At 40.3% G+C, this 18,085-nt stretch overlaps 1 protein-coding gene across 1 annotated transcript in view; it reads left to right on the forward strand.

Moving 5' to 3' along the window:
- The first annotated feature begins 6,886 nt into the window (after positions 1–6,886).
- The window catches only part of LOC149463285 (acidic leucine-rich nuclear phosphoprotein 32-related protein-like), a 41,441-nt gene continuing 30,242 nt past the window's right edge, over positions 6,887–18,085 (forward strand). Inside the window, exons 1-2 of the mRNA XM_089675675.1 lie at positions 6,887–7,042; positions 17,393–17,543. Coding sequence (XP_089531801.1) covers positions 7,032–7,042; positions 17,393–17,543 — 162 coding nt within the window. The 5' untranslated portion in view covers positions 6,887–7,031. The remainder of the gene's footprint in view (positions 7,043–17,392; positions 17,544–18,085) is intronic.

Here is an 18,085-nt window from a genome sequence, read left to right on the forward strand (position 1 = left end):
ATAAGAAAATAGTACGAAAAATTTTATGGAACCACGATCAAACGATTTTCTCTTTGTTGATGAGCAGGATGTTTTAACCGATAACGATATTGTGAATTAAAAAATCTGGTTGAACTACAGTGAAAAATGTTGTTTCGCATACGAAAGACCGATTTTCTATGCGTTGGTATGACGGTCCAAAATGCTGCATATTTTATTTTTATGTATCCCTATTTATGTATATAGGTTATGTAATAAACTATGTTATACTCATTGCTGTTAATTGTTGTACATATCGCTCGTTCTGGCCGGAAGGGCTTGGCTACAAGGTCACATGCACACTGCATCACTTCCACTTGTACAGAGGACGTCAAGACTACCTATTGCCCGACGAACAACTTTTTTAGATTGGTTAATGTGGGCCACGATTTTGACCAATGAAGGAAACGCCTCTCGGTCGTTGGATGACCGATCGGTCGATCTTCTAATTGTGTATTCCCACCTTTACATTGTGACTAAAGCCTAAGGAAATAAGTGGGGAAAACATGAATAATCTCCAGCAGGAATCACCGTTTTACAGCAAACATTAGTATAAATACAGGGTCACAGGCTGTGCAAAGGAGGACAAACCCGCCACCTGGAGTATACACGTTGTTGTTATATATATAATTGGAGATATTTTAACTGTAGTGTGCTCAGTTTCTACACCGCACTAGTTTTCTATTATCTGACACCCACTTTAGTATAAAATCAAATACACATTTGCATGCAGGCTTTAATGCTCAACATAAGCAGGAGATGAACACTTGAGTGGCATTTCACGTTTGGTAATTATGCTAAAGCTATATACTCTTTCCACAGGACTCAGCTGTGCATGATTGGAACCATCAAACAGACTTATTAGCATTTATTGTGATGATACCTATAGCAATACATTGTAAAGGTAAGCCTTACGCTCTGTACAGATTTTGCTGATTGCATATGGTAATTATTCTTTTTCCAGAATTCATATTGCAGAAAGTGTTTAGACATAGATTCCTTTTCATCACTTTCTATTTTCTACTAAAAAGCTATATTCTTCTCTGGCTTAAAACCTTTGGCATATCCTAAGGGGATGAGTTATGTGTCAACAAGCTACATATCCTACAGCCTGTCTGCAAGGAATGTACTGTAACTGATAACATAGTGTACAGGATATTTGTCCCTGTGCATTCAGCTATAGGTTGACGTTCAAGTAGTTACCAAAATAAAGCAATTCAACAGTTTTCTCCTTGGTGGACTTGGAGCCGCAGGGTATCAGCAAACAGCTGAATGTCATTCTACAGGCATGAATGACAGCTCAGTGTCCTTTATCACAGTTATTTGAACTTAATTGGTTTTTGAATTGACAAATGCAAACATCACATGTGTCCAATAATATATTCCTGATCTTTCATCTATATTTCACTGGCTGTAGGTAATTCATGACCCTGTCTTCTCATTCATTTGCACATCAATAAATGTTTACCATAATTAACTAAAAAATTTCTTTCTTTGCAAATGATACAATAAAAAGACTGGCATATGCTGTAATGTTATTCTGCAATAGTACTATGCCATCATAGAATTTTTCCAGTTAATCATTTTTCAAGAGTCTTACCTTGCTTGTTTTGGGGTTGATAGACTTGGGGCTAAAACAACGTTTTTAAAGGAGAAGTAGGGCCAAAGCTCCTGGGGATCACAGGAGTGCACTCCATTCTGCATTCCTGTAACCCATATTCAGCAGACACTGGGCTAAAGCCTGCTGTTGGCTGACATCACTCAGCTGGTCCAGGTTATGGAGAGATGCTGACTTTAATGTCGGGATCCACCTAGATGCTTGACTGGCAACTTTCTCAGCCTCCCAGTGTGGTGCTGACAGTCTGAGCCAGCCACTCCCACCCCTCTACAGTCTGGTGCTCCAGTGTTGGAGGGGCAGAACAGCAAAAGAGAGGTACTACGCCTGCAAATTAAGCAGAAATACTTATACATATATTAACTGCTTCTCCACCGCCCTATAGTAGAACTGTTGCTACAGGGCAGCAGGGCTGCGCAAAATCATATATATATATATATATATATATATATATATATATATATATATGATTTTGTATTTCCGGATAGGGAGAGCGAGCTCGCCGCCCTACCCGCACCGCCATTGGCGGCTACAGCTGTCGATCACAGGCAGGAGATTCCCTGCTGGCACCCAGTGATAGCCGAGGAATAATGAGAGGGGAGAGGTGTGTGTGTAAACAACACAGATCTCTCCCCTTTCAGCACAAACAGGCTGCTTTGTAATGCTCTGCAATACAAAGCAGCTTGTCTCCCTAGAAAAACGCACACAGCACATAATGTAAAACACAACAAAGCACGCAGTTGACCCTTTGATTGTCCCACATGTTAACCACTTCCTGGCCAGTGTCATTAGTACAGTGTCAGTGCTTTTTATTAGCACTGATCACTGTATTAGTGTCATTGGGATGTCAGTGATAGTTAGTCAGTCCCCCCCCCCCCCAGTGTCAGAATGCCCGCCGCAGTCCCGCTACGCCGCCATTACTAGTATAAGCCTTTTTTATATTAAATTCCAATATATATATATATATATACATACCGCCATTTGTAGATGCTATAACTTTCACGTAAACCAATTAATTTACATGTGTTGGGATTTTTTTTAGCAAAGACATGTAGCAGAATGCATTTTGGCCTAAATTTATGATGAAATCTCAATTTTTTTTATAGCAAAAAGTAAAAAATATTGTTGTCTTTTTAAAAAAATTGTCAGTCTTTTTTTGTTTATAGCACAAAAAAAAGAAAAACCACAAAGGCGACCAAACACCACAGAAAGAAAGCTGTATTTTTGGAAAAAAAGGAGATAAATTTCATTTGGGTGTAGTGTTGCATGACCAAACAATTGTCAGTTAAAATAATGCAGTGCCATATCGCAAAAAATGGCCTTGTCAGGAAGGGGGGTAAATCCTCTGGAGGGCAAGTGGTTAAAAATCCATAACAGTGCTTAACATGTGTAAACAGTGTCCATAGAGATCCAATTCAAACGTTTAGTGATTAAATACAGTATATCTTATTACACTCGGTGTGCTCTTCCAATCCACCACTGTGCAAGCACAACAATATATCTCCCTGTGAGCCACAGATAAATAATACACTCACTAGACCAATATGACCTCTATACCTAAATAAATGTCAAATAGCACTCCATTTGGTTACTGTAGTTGCTAATTATCAATCCACCAACAGTCCAGGCTCCAAAGAATTAAACTCCAATGTCTCCCATACTGATCTCCATATCTGTACCCAGGGCCAGTGCTAGACTGTTTTGCACCCTCGGCAAGACCAGCTACTTGCGCCCCCTTCCCCCCCAAAAAATAAATAAAATAAAACATTTTAAAAAAACAGTAGAAAACATTAAATCAACAAAACATGAAACTGCTAAATTTCCTTTAATGTGCAAAAATAAGTGCCATAAAATGCCACTAACACCAATATTAAAGACCAAATCAATGTCACAAACAGACTGTATCTGTGTCTGGCAGTGGCAGGGTGACAGTAGCAGTGAGTGGAGGATGATGGATCCACACTCTGATCCTACGCTGGAATTCCCCAGGCATTGGAAGGAGATAAAATGCTGTGACAGCAGACAGCCCACACACACACACACACACACAGACCTAAACTGAGCGATCCCACACAGTGACAGATCTGGCACAACACACCACCACCAACACAGATCAGCAGGCCCAGCAAGCACTAGAAGAGCAGGCTGTGGGATCATGATGAAGTCATCACTCACTGACACATTGCACATGTGATGAATGGCTGGCCGGGTCACACTCAGACACACGAGACATCAGAATCAGACATTACCTTCTTCTGCAGCCACAGCTACGCCTTCACTGATGAATGGGAAGAGAAGGGCTGGAACTCCACAGTGATCAGCAGCCGCCAGCCGGATTGCAGTAAGGGACTGAGACTGAGAGGAACACTGGAAGGAGTGGCACTTCAGCTGCTACACTGGCCCCGGACACCCAACATCTTCCTCTATCCTTTCTTCTTCCCCTCTGCCACTTTTCTCCTCAGCTGAAAGATCATTCATGACATGGTGGAGTCCCACACAGAGAGAGTGCTGGCCTATGCTGCATCCAGGCACCCCTAGGTGGCAGTGTGCCCTAGGCGGCTGCCTAGTGGAATCACTGGCCCTGTCTGTACAGCATGTGTGTGCAAATGAACATTGCAGATGTTCTGCTCACTTTGGCAGCTGGCTTGCATTCCAAACACTGCATATGCGACACCGTACATGACATACCAGAACTAGAAGTTGCGACCTGAGGAACTTCCCCACCCCACCCATTGGAGGGCAGAGCAGAGAGCCAATGACAAACATGAGTGATCATAGGTCTTTACTCGTCGGAGTCGGCGGGTGAGAGATGTGGCATTGGATCAATGCTGCATCCACCTAGGTCAGTATGAATGTGTGCTTTTTCATATCCCACACTTCTCTTTGAACCTATGGATTGGGACCATGTACCACACAATATCAAATGCTATAGTGTGTCTGCAGGTTGGTTTTACTAATCTTAATAGTACTGCTTAGGTATTTAGGTGTAAACACTAACTAAACCCAAGATAAAAACGTGAATGAGCCTTTATTTTTTAAAATTATTAAAAAAAAAATTTCACAATGCTTTTTTTTGGAGTGGGGGGGGGGGGGGGGCAGTGGATGGTGTCAGTAGAGCAGTGGAAGGTGTCAGTCGTTTTTAATTTTTTTTTTACAATTTAATTTTATTATTAATTTTTAATATTTTATTTTTGATCATTTATTCATTTATTGCATTTTTTCCATAATGCTTTTGTTTGGGGGTGGGGGGTTGGCAGTGAACAGTTTCAGTAGGCCAGTGGACAATTTCAGTAGAGCAGTGGATGGTGTCAGTAGTTTTTTTATTATTAAATATTTAACCTGATTTTGATAGCAGCCCTGTTGGGGGCTTTGGTAAAATATTAGGAGTCTAAACAGACCCCTGTAATCTCAATTTTGAGACAGAGAGAAGCACTGAGGATAGAGATTCCCCAGTCCCTTTCTCTGTAGCCTCAGCTGCACTGTAGATGAATGACTATGCTCCTGTTCATGTACAAACTAAAGCATAGTAAACAAAGTTTACTGTGCTTCACTCATGGATGAACCCAGTCAGTGATTGGTATGGATCATTAACTCTGCTCATTCAGAAAAGAAAGGAGCCGATAAATGACATATTTACCAGCCCCTTCCCCACTCTCCATCCTGACACATCCCCTGCAGCAGCCGGCAGGAGAGGAGGGTAGCTGGCAGCGCTGTGGGGGGACAAAGTGGGGCCAGGGGAGCCCACAGCAGGGTCAGACAGCAGGGGGAATCTGATGGACCATTAGAGGTGTTTGATGCAATGTAACTTCTTCGAGCCGACTGGGGAGTGGGTGAGGACATACGACAGTTATAATTTGTGCCTTTAAGGACACCCAAAGACCCCTTGTTATTTGCATTGTTGAAATTGTAAATTAAAATGACTGCTGTGGCCAATTAAACCAATGTCACGCAGCCCATGTTATTATTTTAAGGGTTGGTATAGGCACTGAAGTTGACAAATCCTTTAGTCAAGAGATAATTATCAGGTAGGGATACAGAATGAAAGAAGATGGTGAAACATACAGGAATCTAGATAGATAGCTAGATAGGCAGGCAGGCAGAGACAAAGACATGTTACATACATGTATGTTATATACATGTAGAAAACCTACCATAGGGTTGTTTCACATTGGTGTTCTGTTTGTTTCATCTGTTCAATCATTTTTTTTAAAAGAAAAAATGGATTCAGTTTACATCAGTTTTTACATCAGTTTTTTACATCCACTGCCAATGCAAAATTGGACACAAAATGGGACCATTTGACCGGTTACATACGTTTTTCATCCGTTCTGTTTTTTTAATGGAACAAAAAATAGGGCTTTGATTTGTTTAAAAACAAACGGATGTTGACAGATGCACATGTAAATGGATGATCCATTTACATCCATTTTTCCATAGAGATGCGTTGATGTCCATTTTTCATCCATCAATGGATGGATGAAAAATGGAAAGTCCGCGTGAAAGGGGCGATAGAGTAGATAGACATTCATCACTTTATTATGTCATTGTAAGGCTTGCCACCGCAAGATAGCAATCCATTTCATTTCTATATTCTCCTAAACAGAATTGTCTTTGTTTGGAAAGCTTGTATAGCAATGGTACAGAAAGCAAAGTGATTGACCATGGACAATTAATTAGTTGCACAATTATGCTAACAAACTTTTTCTGTGTAGCCAAAGTCGACAAAATAACATAAGATAACGACCATACTGTGGCAATGACATGATCTTGTTTAGAAGTGGTGTGTGGGATGCAGAAACTCTATGTTACAATGTGGAGGAATCAAGAGCAATGGCAATAGTTGTTTTTCTTCCAAAATGCTCCCTTTTATTCTAGATTTTTTCAAATTCAATTTTATCCTTTAGATTGTAAGCTCCACGAGCAGAGCCCTCATATTCCTTCTGTACTGAAATATATTGTAATTGTACTGTCTCCCTTATATTGTAAAGCGCTGCGCAAACTGTTGGCGCTATATAAATCCTGTATAATAATAATAATAGGTCAGTGTTTTACTTTATCACATTTAAGAGAGTTTTTTTATCTTGCCTTGTTATGTTTCACCATTTACAAGCATCTTTAATTTCAACAGAAATAAAGTAGCCAATTGATGACATTGTATCGAAAAGAGGAGCTCTTCAAAAAGGGTGTCATATGGAAACCTGGGCAGCGGAAGTGACGGCGTGTTACTAGGTAACGGATAGTGTTCCTGAAGAAACTAGATCCATGGAGCCATCCTAAATATTCCACAGAAACTGCACAATGCCGGCAGCTGGGGATCTGCAAAGGTGAAGACAAAGACCCTCCACAAATGAATGCTACATTTCCAGACTCACAGTCAGGGGACTGACCACATGAAGTCATGTCAGAAAGGTAAGAGTTACAGACAAACTATTGCAGCTTGTGTGTCTGTTGTCCATTCGGAGAATAACTGAAAGACAGTCTACTGTTACAGGATTAAGTGTCTTTTTCAAAAGTGCACAGAGACCTGAACAGCTGATAGAAATGAGCTTAAAATCTGCTTTTTTAAAACTGAATGTTCCATCTAATTAAATTAAACTTTAGAAGTTGGCTTATTTGGGGATATTTCTTATATGAGCACTTTTAAATGAGTTTGGCAATAGATTGAAATCATTTCTTGAAGACAAGTGCCATTTAAAAGACCTCAGAATTACATTCCTTTATTGTACAGCTAAATCTATTTTGTGCTGGCTGGCCTTGGGTGCAGCATTATCCCTTAATAACCACTAATTGCACTCCACAATGTAAAAATACAATGTTATCATTTTGAGCTATGCAATTCCATTACATCTAGTTCAGAATGGCCTTGAAATAATGTGACATTAAATGTGTATAATAAAATTGGCATTATGGATAATTTTATACCAAATGGACATCAGTGCTATACATTGGGGTCTAATTGTAAAATTTCCAAATGCAATCATAATCACTTGTTGCACAGTAACATATTGCGGTGAGAGTATTTTTTCCCATAATTCGCTGTATTGCTTCTGAAAGGCAGCATTTTGCTTTAAAATGCTGCATAATGTAAATTCTAAGTGATCTAAAAATGAATTACGTTTCTCTGTCACCAGTTTACTTTTCTGCTATAATCTCAGGATCGCATCATTTGCATAGGTTAGTAGACCTTCACTTTAAAAGAGGACACTTATGAAAAATGCATGTTGCAGTGCTACACGGAGACTGCTGTATTCCCACAGTATGTGTATTATATTTTGGAGAGAAAAGTATATTACTAGATTATGGCACAGGGCTAAATCATAATAACTAGTAAAATTAAAGCTGCAATAAAAGCAGCATCTGCGGTTTTTAGGTCAGGCATTTTCCAGCACATAAGACATGAATTGAACTACAGAAATATCAAGCTGATGCTGTATTGTTACTGTAGATGTGGATTTTGTGTTCTAGCTAGGGATTTGAGGAAACACATTAGAGTACAAACACTTTTGAAATCTGTTTGCTACACTACACTATAAAATAGAGAAATTCACCTGCAATCTCTACGAATAAGGACTGCAAAAGGTACCACATTCCTTTGTTCTGGAAAAATGACTGCAACCAAAATAGGTCTCGGTGCAACTATGCTGTGGCGGTCTCATAGGGCAAACACAGGGCACATAGACAGTAAGGATCTCAAAGGGATGTATGCATTGGTAGAAATATCTTTACTGTAATGGACCCGTTGTGTACTGATATAGAGTGACACTCTCTACCAGCAGGACTTGTACGTCTTCCATACCAGTGATCTGCAATTACAGTTCACGGCTGCATCATGACCTACTGGTGAGATCTGGTACTACATTGCTACATAAAATATTCATATGCAATATTTCTTGTTTCCTTCTGTATCATCTTTTATTCTCCACTGTAAGAATTAATAGATTTTTAACACCTGAGTGAAGTAGTGAGAACCTGATCCATATCCAGCTATACATTGTACTACTCATCTATTAATTTGTGTGGCTATACATAGGGGTAACACAATCCAAACATAAATGTATGCATCCAAATTCCTGGGTCTTCTTACAATGGACTTTTTCTACATAAACATATTAAAAATGATTAGGGTTCTCCAGCTATTTTTTTTACCCCAACATGCATATATTTTTATATGTAACTCACTGCTGCCATATGTATTCCAAGACATCCCAATTAGGGTTCTCCAGCTATTTGTTTACCCCAACATGCATATATTTTTTATATGTAACTCACTGCTGCCATATGTATTCCAAGACATCCCAATTAGGGTTCTCAAGCTATTTTTTTACCCCAAAGTGCATATATTTTTATTTGTAACTCACTGCTGCCATATGTATTCCAAGACATCTTAAAATGAATTTACATGTATATAATGCACTAGATCCTCCTTAGTCCTCCTAAAAACAGTAGGGGTTCATAGGTTATTCTAGGTGGAATAAATATAATTTTTGTTCAAAAGCAAACTTAGTATTTATGCCATATAAGTTGTTAGGGATTGGTCTGTCTTTACTCACATTTACTTGTCTCTTCCATTTAGATTCCCCTCCTTGCTCCAGTACAGGGAATATTACACTTAGAGGGAAAGAGGTGATTGCCTGCTACTGTGCCAGCTTCCAGCTGTTGCTGGGACTAAAAAAAATGTGTCCCTTTGTACTTGTGATATGGGTTCCCTGGGAACAGCACCTCCTCTCTAAAGGTTCTGTGCTTCATTATAGTTATAAGGTGGTATGATCAATTCCCATTTCCATCCATTCCACAGTCACCTTTAGACAAAAGGTTTCTTTATTATCAAACCCTGGGCTCCACAAGCACCATGCAGAAGTTAAACTTTAGATTGCAGTCTAGTTTGGTTTGTATCGCTTCCCCTAGGTTTTGCTGGCAGCGCTGGCTTTTTCAAGGGAAGAAGCATTTTTTTGCTAAGCAGAGAGAACTCAGTCAGGCATTGCAGGCTCTAAACCATGACCTTTTTATTTATAAATGGGCTGTAAAATACATCTCTCTCCTCCTAGCATCTATATACTGTACATATTTCGGAGGTACCATAGTGAAGACAAGAAAAGCCGCCATTGTGTAAAACGTTCAATATTTATTAGAATTGTTATAAATACACTCTTACAAATGCCCACTCACTTTTGATTGTGCTCTACCTCGCATCAAGGAAAACTGCTTATGAATAACATAGGAATAAGCCAAGGTAACTGCTAAACCTTTTCCCGACCACCCCATAGCAGACCTACTACTACAGGGCTGCGCAAAATCACGTATATATACGTGACTTTGTATTTCTGGGTAGGGGGCACGCAGACGCCTTACCTGCACCACCATTGGCGGCTTCAGCTGTCGATCGCAGGGTCCTGGCCGGTGATTCGCCGAGTATCACTGACGGGGGAGAGGTCTGTATGTAAACAACACAGGTCTCTCCCCTGTCAGCTCTATGCAGAGCAATATAAAGCAGAGTCCTTACATGGTAAAGCATAGCACAAAGTAAAACACAGGCAGTTAACTCTTTGATCGCCCCACATGTTAACCCCTTCCTGCCCAGTGTCATTAGTACAGTGTCAGTGCTTTTAGCACTGATCACAGTATTAGTGTCACTGGGGATGTCAGTGACAGTTGGTCAGTTCCCCCCCAGTGTCAGAATGCCTGCAGCAGTCCCATTGTAAGTCGCTGATATTTCATTTGGGTGCAGCGTTGTATGACCGCTCAGTTGTCAGTTAAAGTAACGCAGCACCGTATCGTAAAAAAAATGGCCTGGTCAGGAAGGGGGCTAAATCCTTTGGAGGGCAAGTGGTTAACATGCACTCTATGCAATCGGTCTTCCTTCTGGGTGTGCAATTACATAATTTCCATGGGTACCATGCATGATGGCATCACCTCTTGCTCCTCCCCAAAGCATTTTGTTGTCCTGATGTTCTCAAGAGGCACCTCCTGAGAATGTCAGGACAAAACATGTTGAGACAGAACAGGAAGTGATGTCATCAGTTACACTTACCTTGGTTTATCCCTATGTTATTCATAAGCGGTTTTACTTGGTGCAAGGTATAGCATCAGACTTAAGTGGGCATTTATAAGAGAGGATTTTTAAGAATATTAATATATATTAAAGGTTTTACACTATGGCAGCCTTCCTCGTCTTCCCTGTAATACCTCCAAAATATGTATATTGATGTAAGGAGAGGAGAGATACCTGGCCCGAGATTGACATGGATGGTGGAAACCCTTGTATTACAAGCACTGTATGACTTACCTGTAGAGGCTGGTCATGGAAAATTGAGGAGAGACACCTGATTTGAAGTTGATAGTGGAGACCCCTATAGCACAAGAGCTGTATGACTTACCTGTTATGGGTGGTCCTGGAAAGTTGATGAGTTTTCTGGTGTGATGGTGAAGGACCACTTTTGCACAGCACATTGCACTTTGTGGGAAAGTAGAAAACACACAAACACACATATATATATATATATATATATATATATATATATATATATATATATATATACATATACATACACACACACTTTGTATACATTTAAAGTATAAGCAAAGGCAAAACTTTTTTTTTTAGTTATGGAGAGAGTACAGAGGGTCAGTGTTTATTGTTGTTTGTGCCTCCATTAAGGAGATTCATCCTCTCCATTTGTCCTGCTTACCATTAAAAATGAAAGTAAGGGAAATCCAAAATGTTGACACTATATCTGGTGACCTGGTGGTCCCCAAGGGATTCCCTTAATTTCCAGGGATTTCCTCTCACTATGGGACAGGAAGTGAATGGAAATTTTGGCATTGGGACACAGATGGTTAAAAAAAAAATCTGACAGGAGTTATGCTCCACTCTTGCGCTATCGAAAATGAAAAAAAAAAGTTTTGCCTGTAGTTCTACTTTTGAAAAATATTAGAGTTTATTCACTTTATTACTAATTTATTTTTATTAAGCAATTTACTTGGTTGGCTTTTGAAGGGATTTTTAATATACATAACATAGTGCTGAATAACTAGCTATTTGCATTTGCTCATACTATGATGTTTATATATATATATAAAATTTGGTTATAGATAAAGATGCAAAAAAAATATGGTAATTTGCTTTGGATAATTCTATAGGTAATTTAGAAATCACCATTATCACAGAGAATAGTCCTTTCCTTAAGGAAACTGATTGACTGCTTTTGTTTTAACAAAATCGTTACAGAAGAAGAAGGGCATGCAAGAAGGGGAAAATGTGAATATCCCTTTCATCTGGACAAAGCATTAAGATTGTGAAAGGACCACCTTCTATGATGCTTATGATTAGGATATACAACATAGTGAGGCACAGTGACTTATGCTTTAAAGCTGTTTAAAAGATTTTACTGCCTATAAACACAATCATTAGACAGATTTCAGTTTTTTTTTCAAGAGATTAAATATTTCCAGCCATGCCTTGCTGTCCCGCAGAAAACTAAAACTGGTAATCCATCACAGCCAGGACACAGACTTTTAAAAATAGACAGATAACAGCAATTTGACATGCTGAGGTGGACTGTGAAGCTTTGATCTGTTTTTAAGGCTTTCTAAGTAACTCCTGTGGGTGTCACTCAATAGAAATCAAAGATCGCTGTCTGTCCTTTAGTTTCACCTGCACCCAGCAGTCACATAATGGAAGATGATGCAGGATGTTCAAACCTTTTCAAGAGCTCCAGCAATTTGTTCTCCATTTTGCTTGTGTATGGTTTTTTGGGGCTCTACCTTTCATGAAAAAAAAACACAACAAAACACGCACAGCAGAGCAGAAAACATAAATGGCACTCAAACAGGTCATGTTTGAGCCACCTGAGGAGAATTCTATTTTATCCTTCCCTTCATTGGTTCTTTATGCACTTTTTAATCCGTAATGTGGCATTTCATACGATAATCCTTTTCAGACACAAGCTTGAGAACATATATATAACCTGAATCAAGAATGGATCTTAGACCCGATTTCTTATTTAAAATCCAAAGCCATCTTCCCTCTAACCCACCCCCATACCCTTGCAGCTGTAATCTTCCCATGCTGCAGGGGGTAAATACAATTGTCTGGACCTGCCACAGGCACTCATCAAAAGCACCAACTATGCCTGCCCTTTCCGAATCCTCCTCCATTCATAGAAGCTTTACTATAACTTCCATGACCGAAATTAGATCAATAAATGAAGGGCAAGGAAGGTGGGGGTCAGAGGGCGCAAGAGTTTGTACTTCAACTAAATCAGCAGCCATCAGCACAAAGAACTTCTCATTTAAAGGCTAATTTCTTTTTTTTTTAGGTTTTATAACTAAAACATTTACCTAGACACGGGGGGGGGTTATTTACTAAAACTGGAGAGTGCAAAATCTGGTGCAGCTCTGCATAGATCCAATCAGCTTCCGGGTTTTATTCCGAAAAAACTTGATTGAACAAGCTGAAGGTAAAAGCTGATCGGCTACCATGCACACCTGCACCAGGTCTTAAGTGAACCCGTTTTAGTAACTCTCCCCCAGAGTGTTACTACACCTACAGGAAACAATTATTCTTTAAAATGCTCACATTGATTATGAGTGCATATTTATAGACTAAGCAGATGGACTGAAGTATCTTGGACCAACCAGAGAATATAGGAGTGCCCACCATAAATTAGTACACAGAAATAGTGGGTATAGCTTAATGTAAGTATAGTGTGTGTATTTAAAATGAACAGTAATGCAGTGCCCAAAGTGCAGAGGCAACATTTTTTGGGGAGCACTGCGAGCAGCTCAATGTCAAACACTGGACACATAACAAAAATGTGTGTCTTTTTAAGAACACATCTTATAAGTGAAAGGTCATTTCAGGAGAGGTCAAATAATGGCAATCTGGCCTTCAAAACCAACAACGCTTTATTGACCATACACTAGCACAGATACCCATAGCACAGTACTAAACTCTGCAATACATGGCCAACTCTATTAAATCAAAAATAGCTCATGGGCAATTTTGGCAATACATGGACCATCAAGACAATACATGAATAATAACTGAGAATTGTGGCAATACAAATAGGCCATTCTGGTAATACGCAATTAGAACATTGGCAGACCAAAATATATAAACTCAACATTTGTGTCTGCATGTCTGTTGGATTCTATACTAATATTTACAGAGTACAAAAAATATGAGATTTTTGGGGCAAATCTGGCAATGCATAAGCAGTACATGGACCAATATGGTGATAGGCAGGGAATAAGTGAGAATTGTGGCAATATGCAGGCAATTGTGCCAATAAATTTGTCTAAAACATTTTCAGTACACCCCACAAAGTTGATACTTTACTGACAGTGAACTCTGACAGAATCTGACAGGCTAACAACAACTCAGCTGTGCCACAACACTTTTGTGGGCAGGGACCAGCTCACTCTTTATTCTCTCGTTTCCTCTGGTGTACGTGCTCACCAATGCCAGCAACCAGGTGGAGCTGCTTCATGTAAGATTCAACATTAAGGCAGCACCCTGACATAGAAGTGATCCATACACCCGCTGCATCTATATCATACCTGAGGCTTTGCTACACACCCTACACTGTCCCATGATACATACACTTGTGCTTGGAATGTGACATTCTGAAGGTAACACCACTGAGCTTGTGTTCTGTCCCACCAGTCTAGCTTTCCAATCACCTCGCTTCCAGTGATGGAATACAGGTTTCACCATGACACTGCATGAACCTCCGGCATGCACAACTCAACTTGGTTAACTTCTACCGTACCTGCGGCTAGGTCCCTGAGGTCTCTGCCACGTGGATGCAGTCCCACTTAGCTGGGGCATTAACCGCTCAAGAGGGTAACATCGATCCATTCCCCTGACTATGCACTCCTGCTAGTATGTCAGGTACTTATAGCGCCATCAATTTACACAATGCTTTACATATATATTGTATGTTTACATCAGTCCCTAACCCTCAAGGGGCGTACAATCTAAGGTCCCTAACTCACATTCATACATACACATACTAGGGCCAATTTAGACAGGATTCAATTCACCTACCATCATGTCTTTGGAGTGTGGGAGGAAACCGGAGTACCCGGAGGAAACCCACGCAGGCACAGGGAGAAAATGCAAACTCCAGGCAGGTGGTGCTGTGGTTGGGATTCGAACCAATGACCCTAGTACTGCCAGGCAGAAGTGCTAACCATTTAGCCACTGTGCTGCCCTAAGTAATATGCTCTCGCTGTCTGCCTGCAATATCATTTACTTGTATTAAACTACATGTCCTCCTCTTCATCCCGTGTGTGTGTGTGTAACAGGCCGTGTTCTTTGCAATACACCATATACCATCATGCACTCCTTTGTAGTAACTTTACACCAAGTTTGAAAGGGTTAACAGTTTTACTGGAGATTCAGCAACACAGCAAACATAAAAGTGTCCAGCCCTAACTAACTAATGCAGATGGCCCAAGCTCATACCTTTCCAGAGAGCAGAGTCCAAAGCTAGAAGGTTCCTAGTTTAGAGAGAACCCCAGCAGGGTGGCCCAGAAGAGGGCCACATGCTTCACTAGGACTACATGTTGCAGCAGATCTTCCTCTGTAAATCCCAGTTGGAAGAGAGAAAGAGCTCTGAGCCCTCCCCTGATATTTATGTGACTTACAGCATGGGGTAGGACTTAGAAAAACTGGGAAAAGCATCTAGGCACAGTCAGGGGAGGACTGACAACTCATGAGGCCCCCGGGCAATAGGGGCATCTCATGGGGCCCCCTACTGACCCTGGGCCCTTGGGCAGTGCCCGAGTTTCCAAATGGTCAGTCCGCCCCTGAACACAGTTAACCCCTTCCCAGCAGCCTGTAACTGTCTGCATATCTACACGGTGCATTACAAAGCACAGTAAAATAGAGCTTTATCATGCCTCACATTATAAAGAAAAGCAACCGAAACTTCACATTATACACAGAAATAACAACAATACAAAAAAAAGTAAACTTTATTTTTACTCCTGTAAGCACCTGCTGTCTCTAGATTAGTGGTTGCCTGCCCATATCTCTTATCCCTTTTATCCTTTCAACTCCTTCTTAGCCCAACTCAGGGCACTTAGCCTAATATGTTTACTTTAGAAAGGCACTTCTCCAGCTCTGACATCATGTATCCAACTTATGGTGCCATTACTACACCGACCTTCCATACTCAAGCCTGGAATCTTGAGGTAGGCAGGCACCTGGGACAGCACAGGTTAATTCAATGCACAAGGAGAAGGAAGGGGAAAGGGCCAAAACATGTAACAAATGGGACCAAATAAAGTCAGTTTTACTTTCATAGGTAAATCTAAAAATATATGAGTATAAAAGTGATAGCGGATGCAAAGGTGTCTCGTTACCTGTGAAAGCAAAGGGCACATGTCCACAGTGGTGTGTTTGGTCTGCCTAATACATACTCAGTATTTATTCTGTTGAGAAGTTTGAATTGCCAATGAAAGAAGAGGAAAAGTTCCCCTCATTTTTGTACTGAAGTAAGGGTCCTTGTAAGCAGCCTAGTAAATACAAGTGTTATGAGTTTCATCCAGGGGCAGACTGACCAATTGGAAACTCGGGCACTGCCCGAGGACCCGGGGTCAGTAGGGGGCCCCATGAGATGCCCCTGGTACCTTTTTCATAGGCTTTTTTGAGTTTTGGCAAGGACACGGGGGCCCCATGATCCCCTATTGCCCGGGGGCCCCATGAGTTGCCAGTCCGCCCCTGGTTTCATCACTTTCAACTAATGGGCTGTGTAAAAGCTAATAGCAGCTAGATAGCCAGTACCTTCTGGTGTATTAAAGACTCATTGCATCTTGTCACATGTTTGAAATACTCTGCAACCAATTTTATCATTTTCTCCATAGAAAATTGAACTTACCTATTACTATGCTAGAGCTGTTTGATTCAGAGGGCGAGATCGCCCAGAGTTGAGTATAGTTATATCTTTTGCCACCTGCTCTTCTCAGTAGGACATTTAGCTACACACATCCACATTATGGCTCTAGTAATTATGAAAGAGAATCAGTTGGGCTGATTAAATAGGACAGTATAAAAGCATTAAAGTGAATCTGAACATGGGGCTTTAACTTCTCTATGAGTTGAGATTTAGGCCCATCCATCATATTCTAAGCCCCACTCCTATTATTCAACTGCCAGAAACTTTAGGAGCTATGGGGGCATTTAACAGTTGAGTGACAAGTGGAGGGCTTAATGAAAGAGGGACTGGAGTTAATCTCGACTTGGAAAGAAGTTAAGATTCACAGTCGAGGTTCTGTGTAAAAACTGGGCTTAGGATCCTATGGGCTTCTCGGGGACGCAGAGATTGATGGTTATAATTTAAATGGGTACTTTGTTTTGGAGTGAGCCAAACTGAGTCAACACACACAAGCTTTTAGCAAAGGCTTTGTTTTGCTGTTTGTCCCCTGCAGCACCCAACAGGTTAAGTAATTTTCATTGCTCTCTCTCTTTAGGAGTATTTAAAAGCCACACAAAACAAGGCCTAAAGCCATAGACCAAGACCGTATTTTCATGTGCAGTGACACTAAAAAAGATAGAGTAACAGCTTACAGCCATCAGCCATTTCCATATTCAACAGCATTTCATAATCCAAACTAACTTTTAAGCAACGAGTTTCTGCGTATTAACAAAAGGATGGCATCTGTTTGTGAAACAAATCAGTGTGCTAAGAATATAAGGCCAAATGAAGCACAGCTTGTGATTTCCATGCTCTGTTTAAAATATTATCCCTTTAGCTCCTCAGGTGTGAACACGAGCAGCAACAGCTTTTCTAAATCCTACTCATCACACTGCTCTGATCTCAGTGAAACTAACACACCTTTACCAATTCTGTCAAGTAAAAGAAGAACTCTGCAGCAAAGCTGTGATTCTGGCATCTCATCTCCAGTGAGTATTTTGTATGATTCCTTTATTCTGTAACAACTAAACATTCCAGGACAGTTTTATATGAGAAAAAAAAGGGACTTTTTTGGTGCTCAACAAATTTCACACTTAATATGTACTAAAATCAATACAAAGCTTTATTCCATATTAACAGAAAAAAAACTACATCACAGAACCAACATAATACTTCATATGGTTTGAAGTTCACAATGCAACAATTCCAACTCGACATGTTTCGCCAAGTTTCTGGCTTCTTCAGGAGATTTACAAGTAGTTGCCTGTAATTACCACTAGAATATTAAATACAAACAATAAGCAATTTTAACTTTACAGAATTGCAAAAAGTAATGACAGAATCATCCATACAATGCATACAAAATCAATGTCTACCAAATATAGGTTTCTATGTGGTTAACCCACCGAGGCTGTTCTTACCAGGTGTGTCTTGCTATATGGAAAACTCAGCAAACAAGCATCCACTTCTATATCCTCAAAAGAGTCCCAGATGAGCCAAAAGAGGGAAAAGGTTTTAACCCAAAAAAGGT

The sequence above is a fragment of the Staurois parvus genome, unplaced genomic scaffold (assembly GCF_062004578.1).
Source record: "Staurois parvus isolate SC_StPar_1 unplaced genomic scaffold, SC_StPar_1.0 ptg000155l, whole genome shotgun sequence".
Lineage (NCBI taxonomy): Eukaryota > Metazoa > Chordata > Amphibia > Anura > Ranidae > Staurois > Staurois parvus.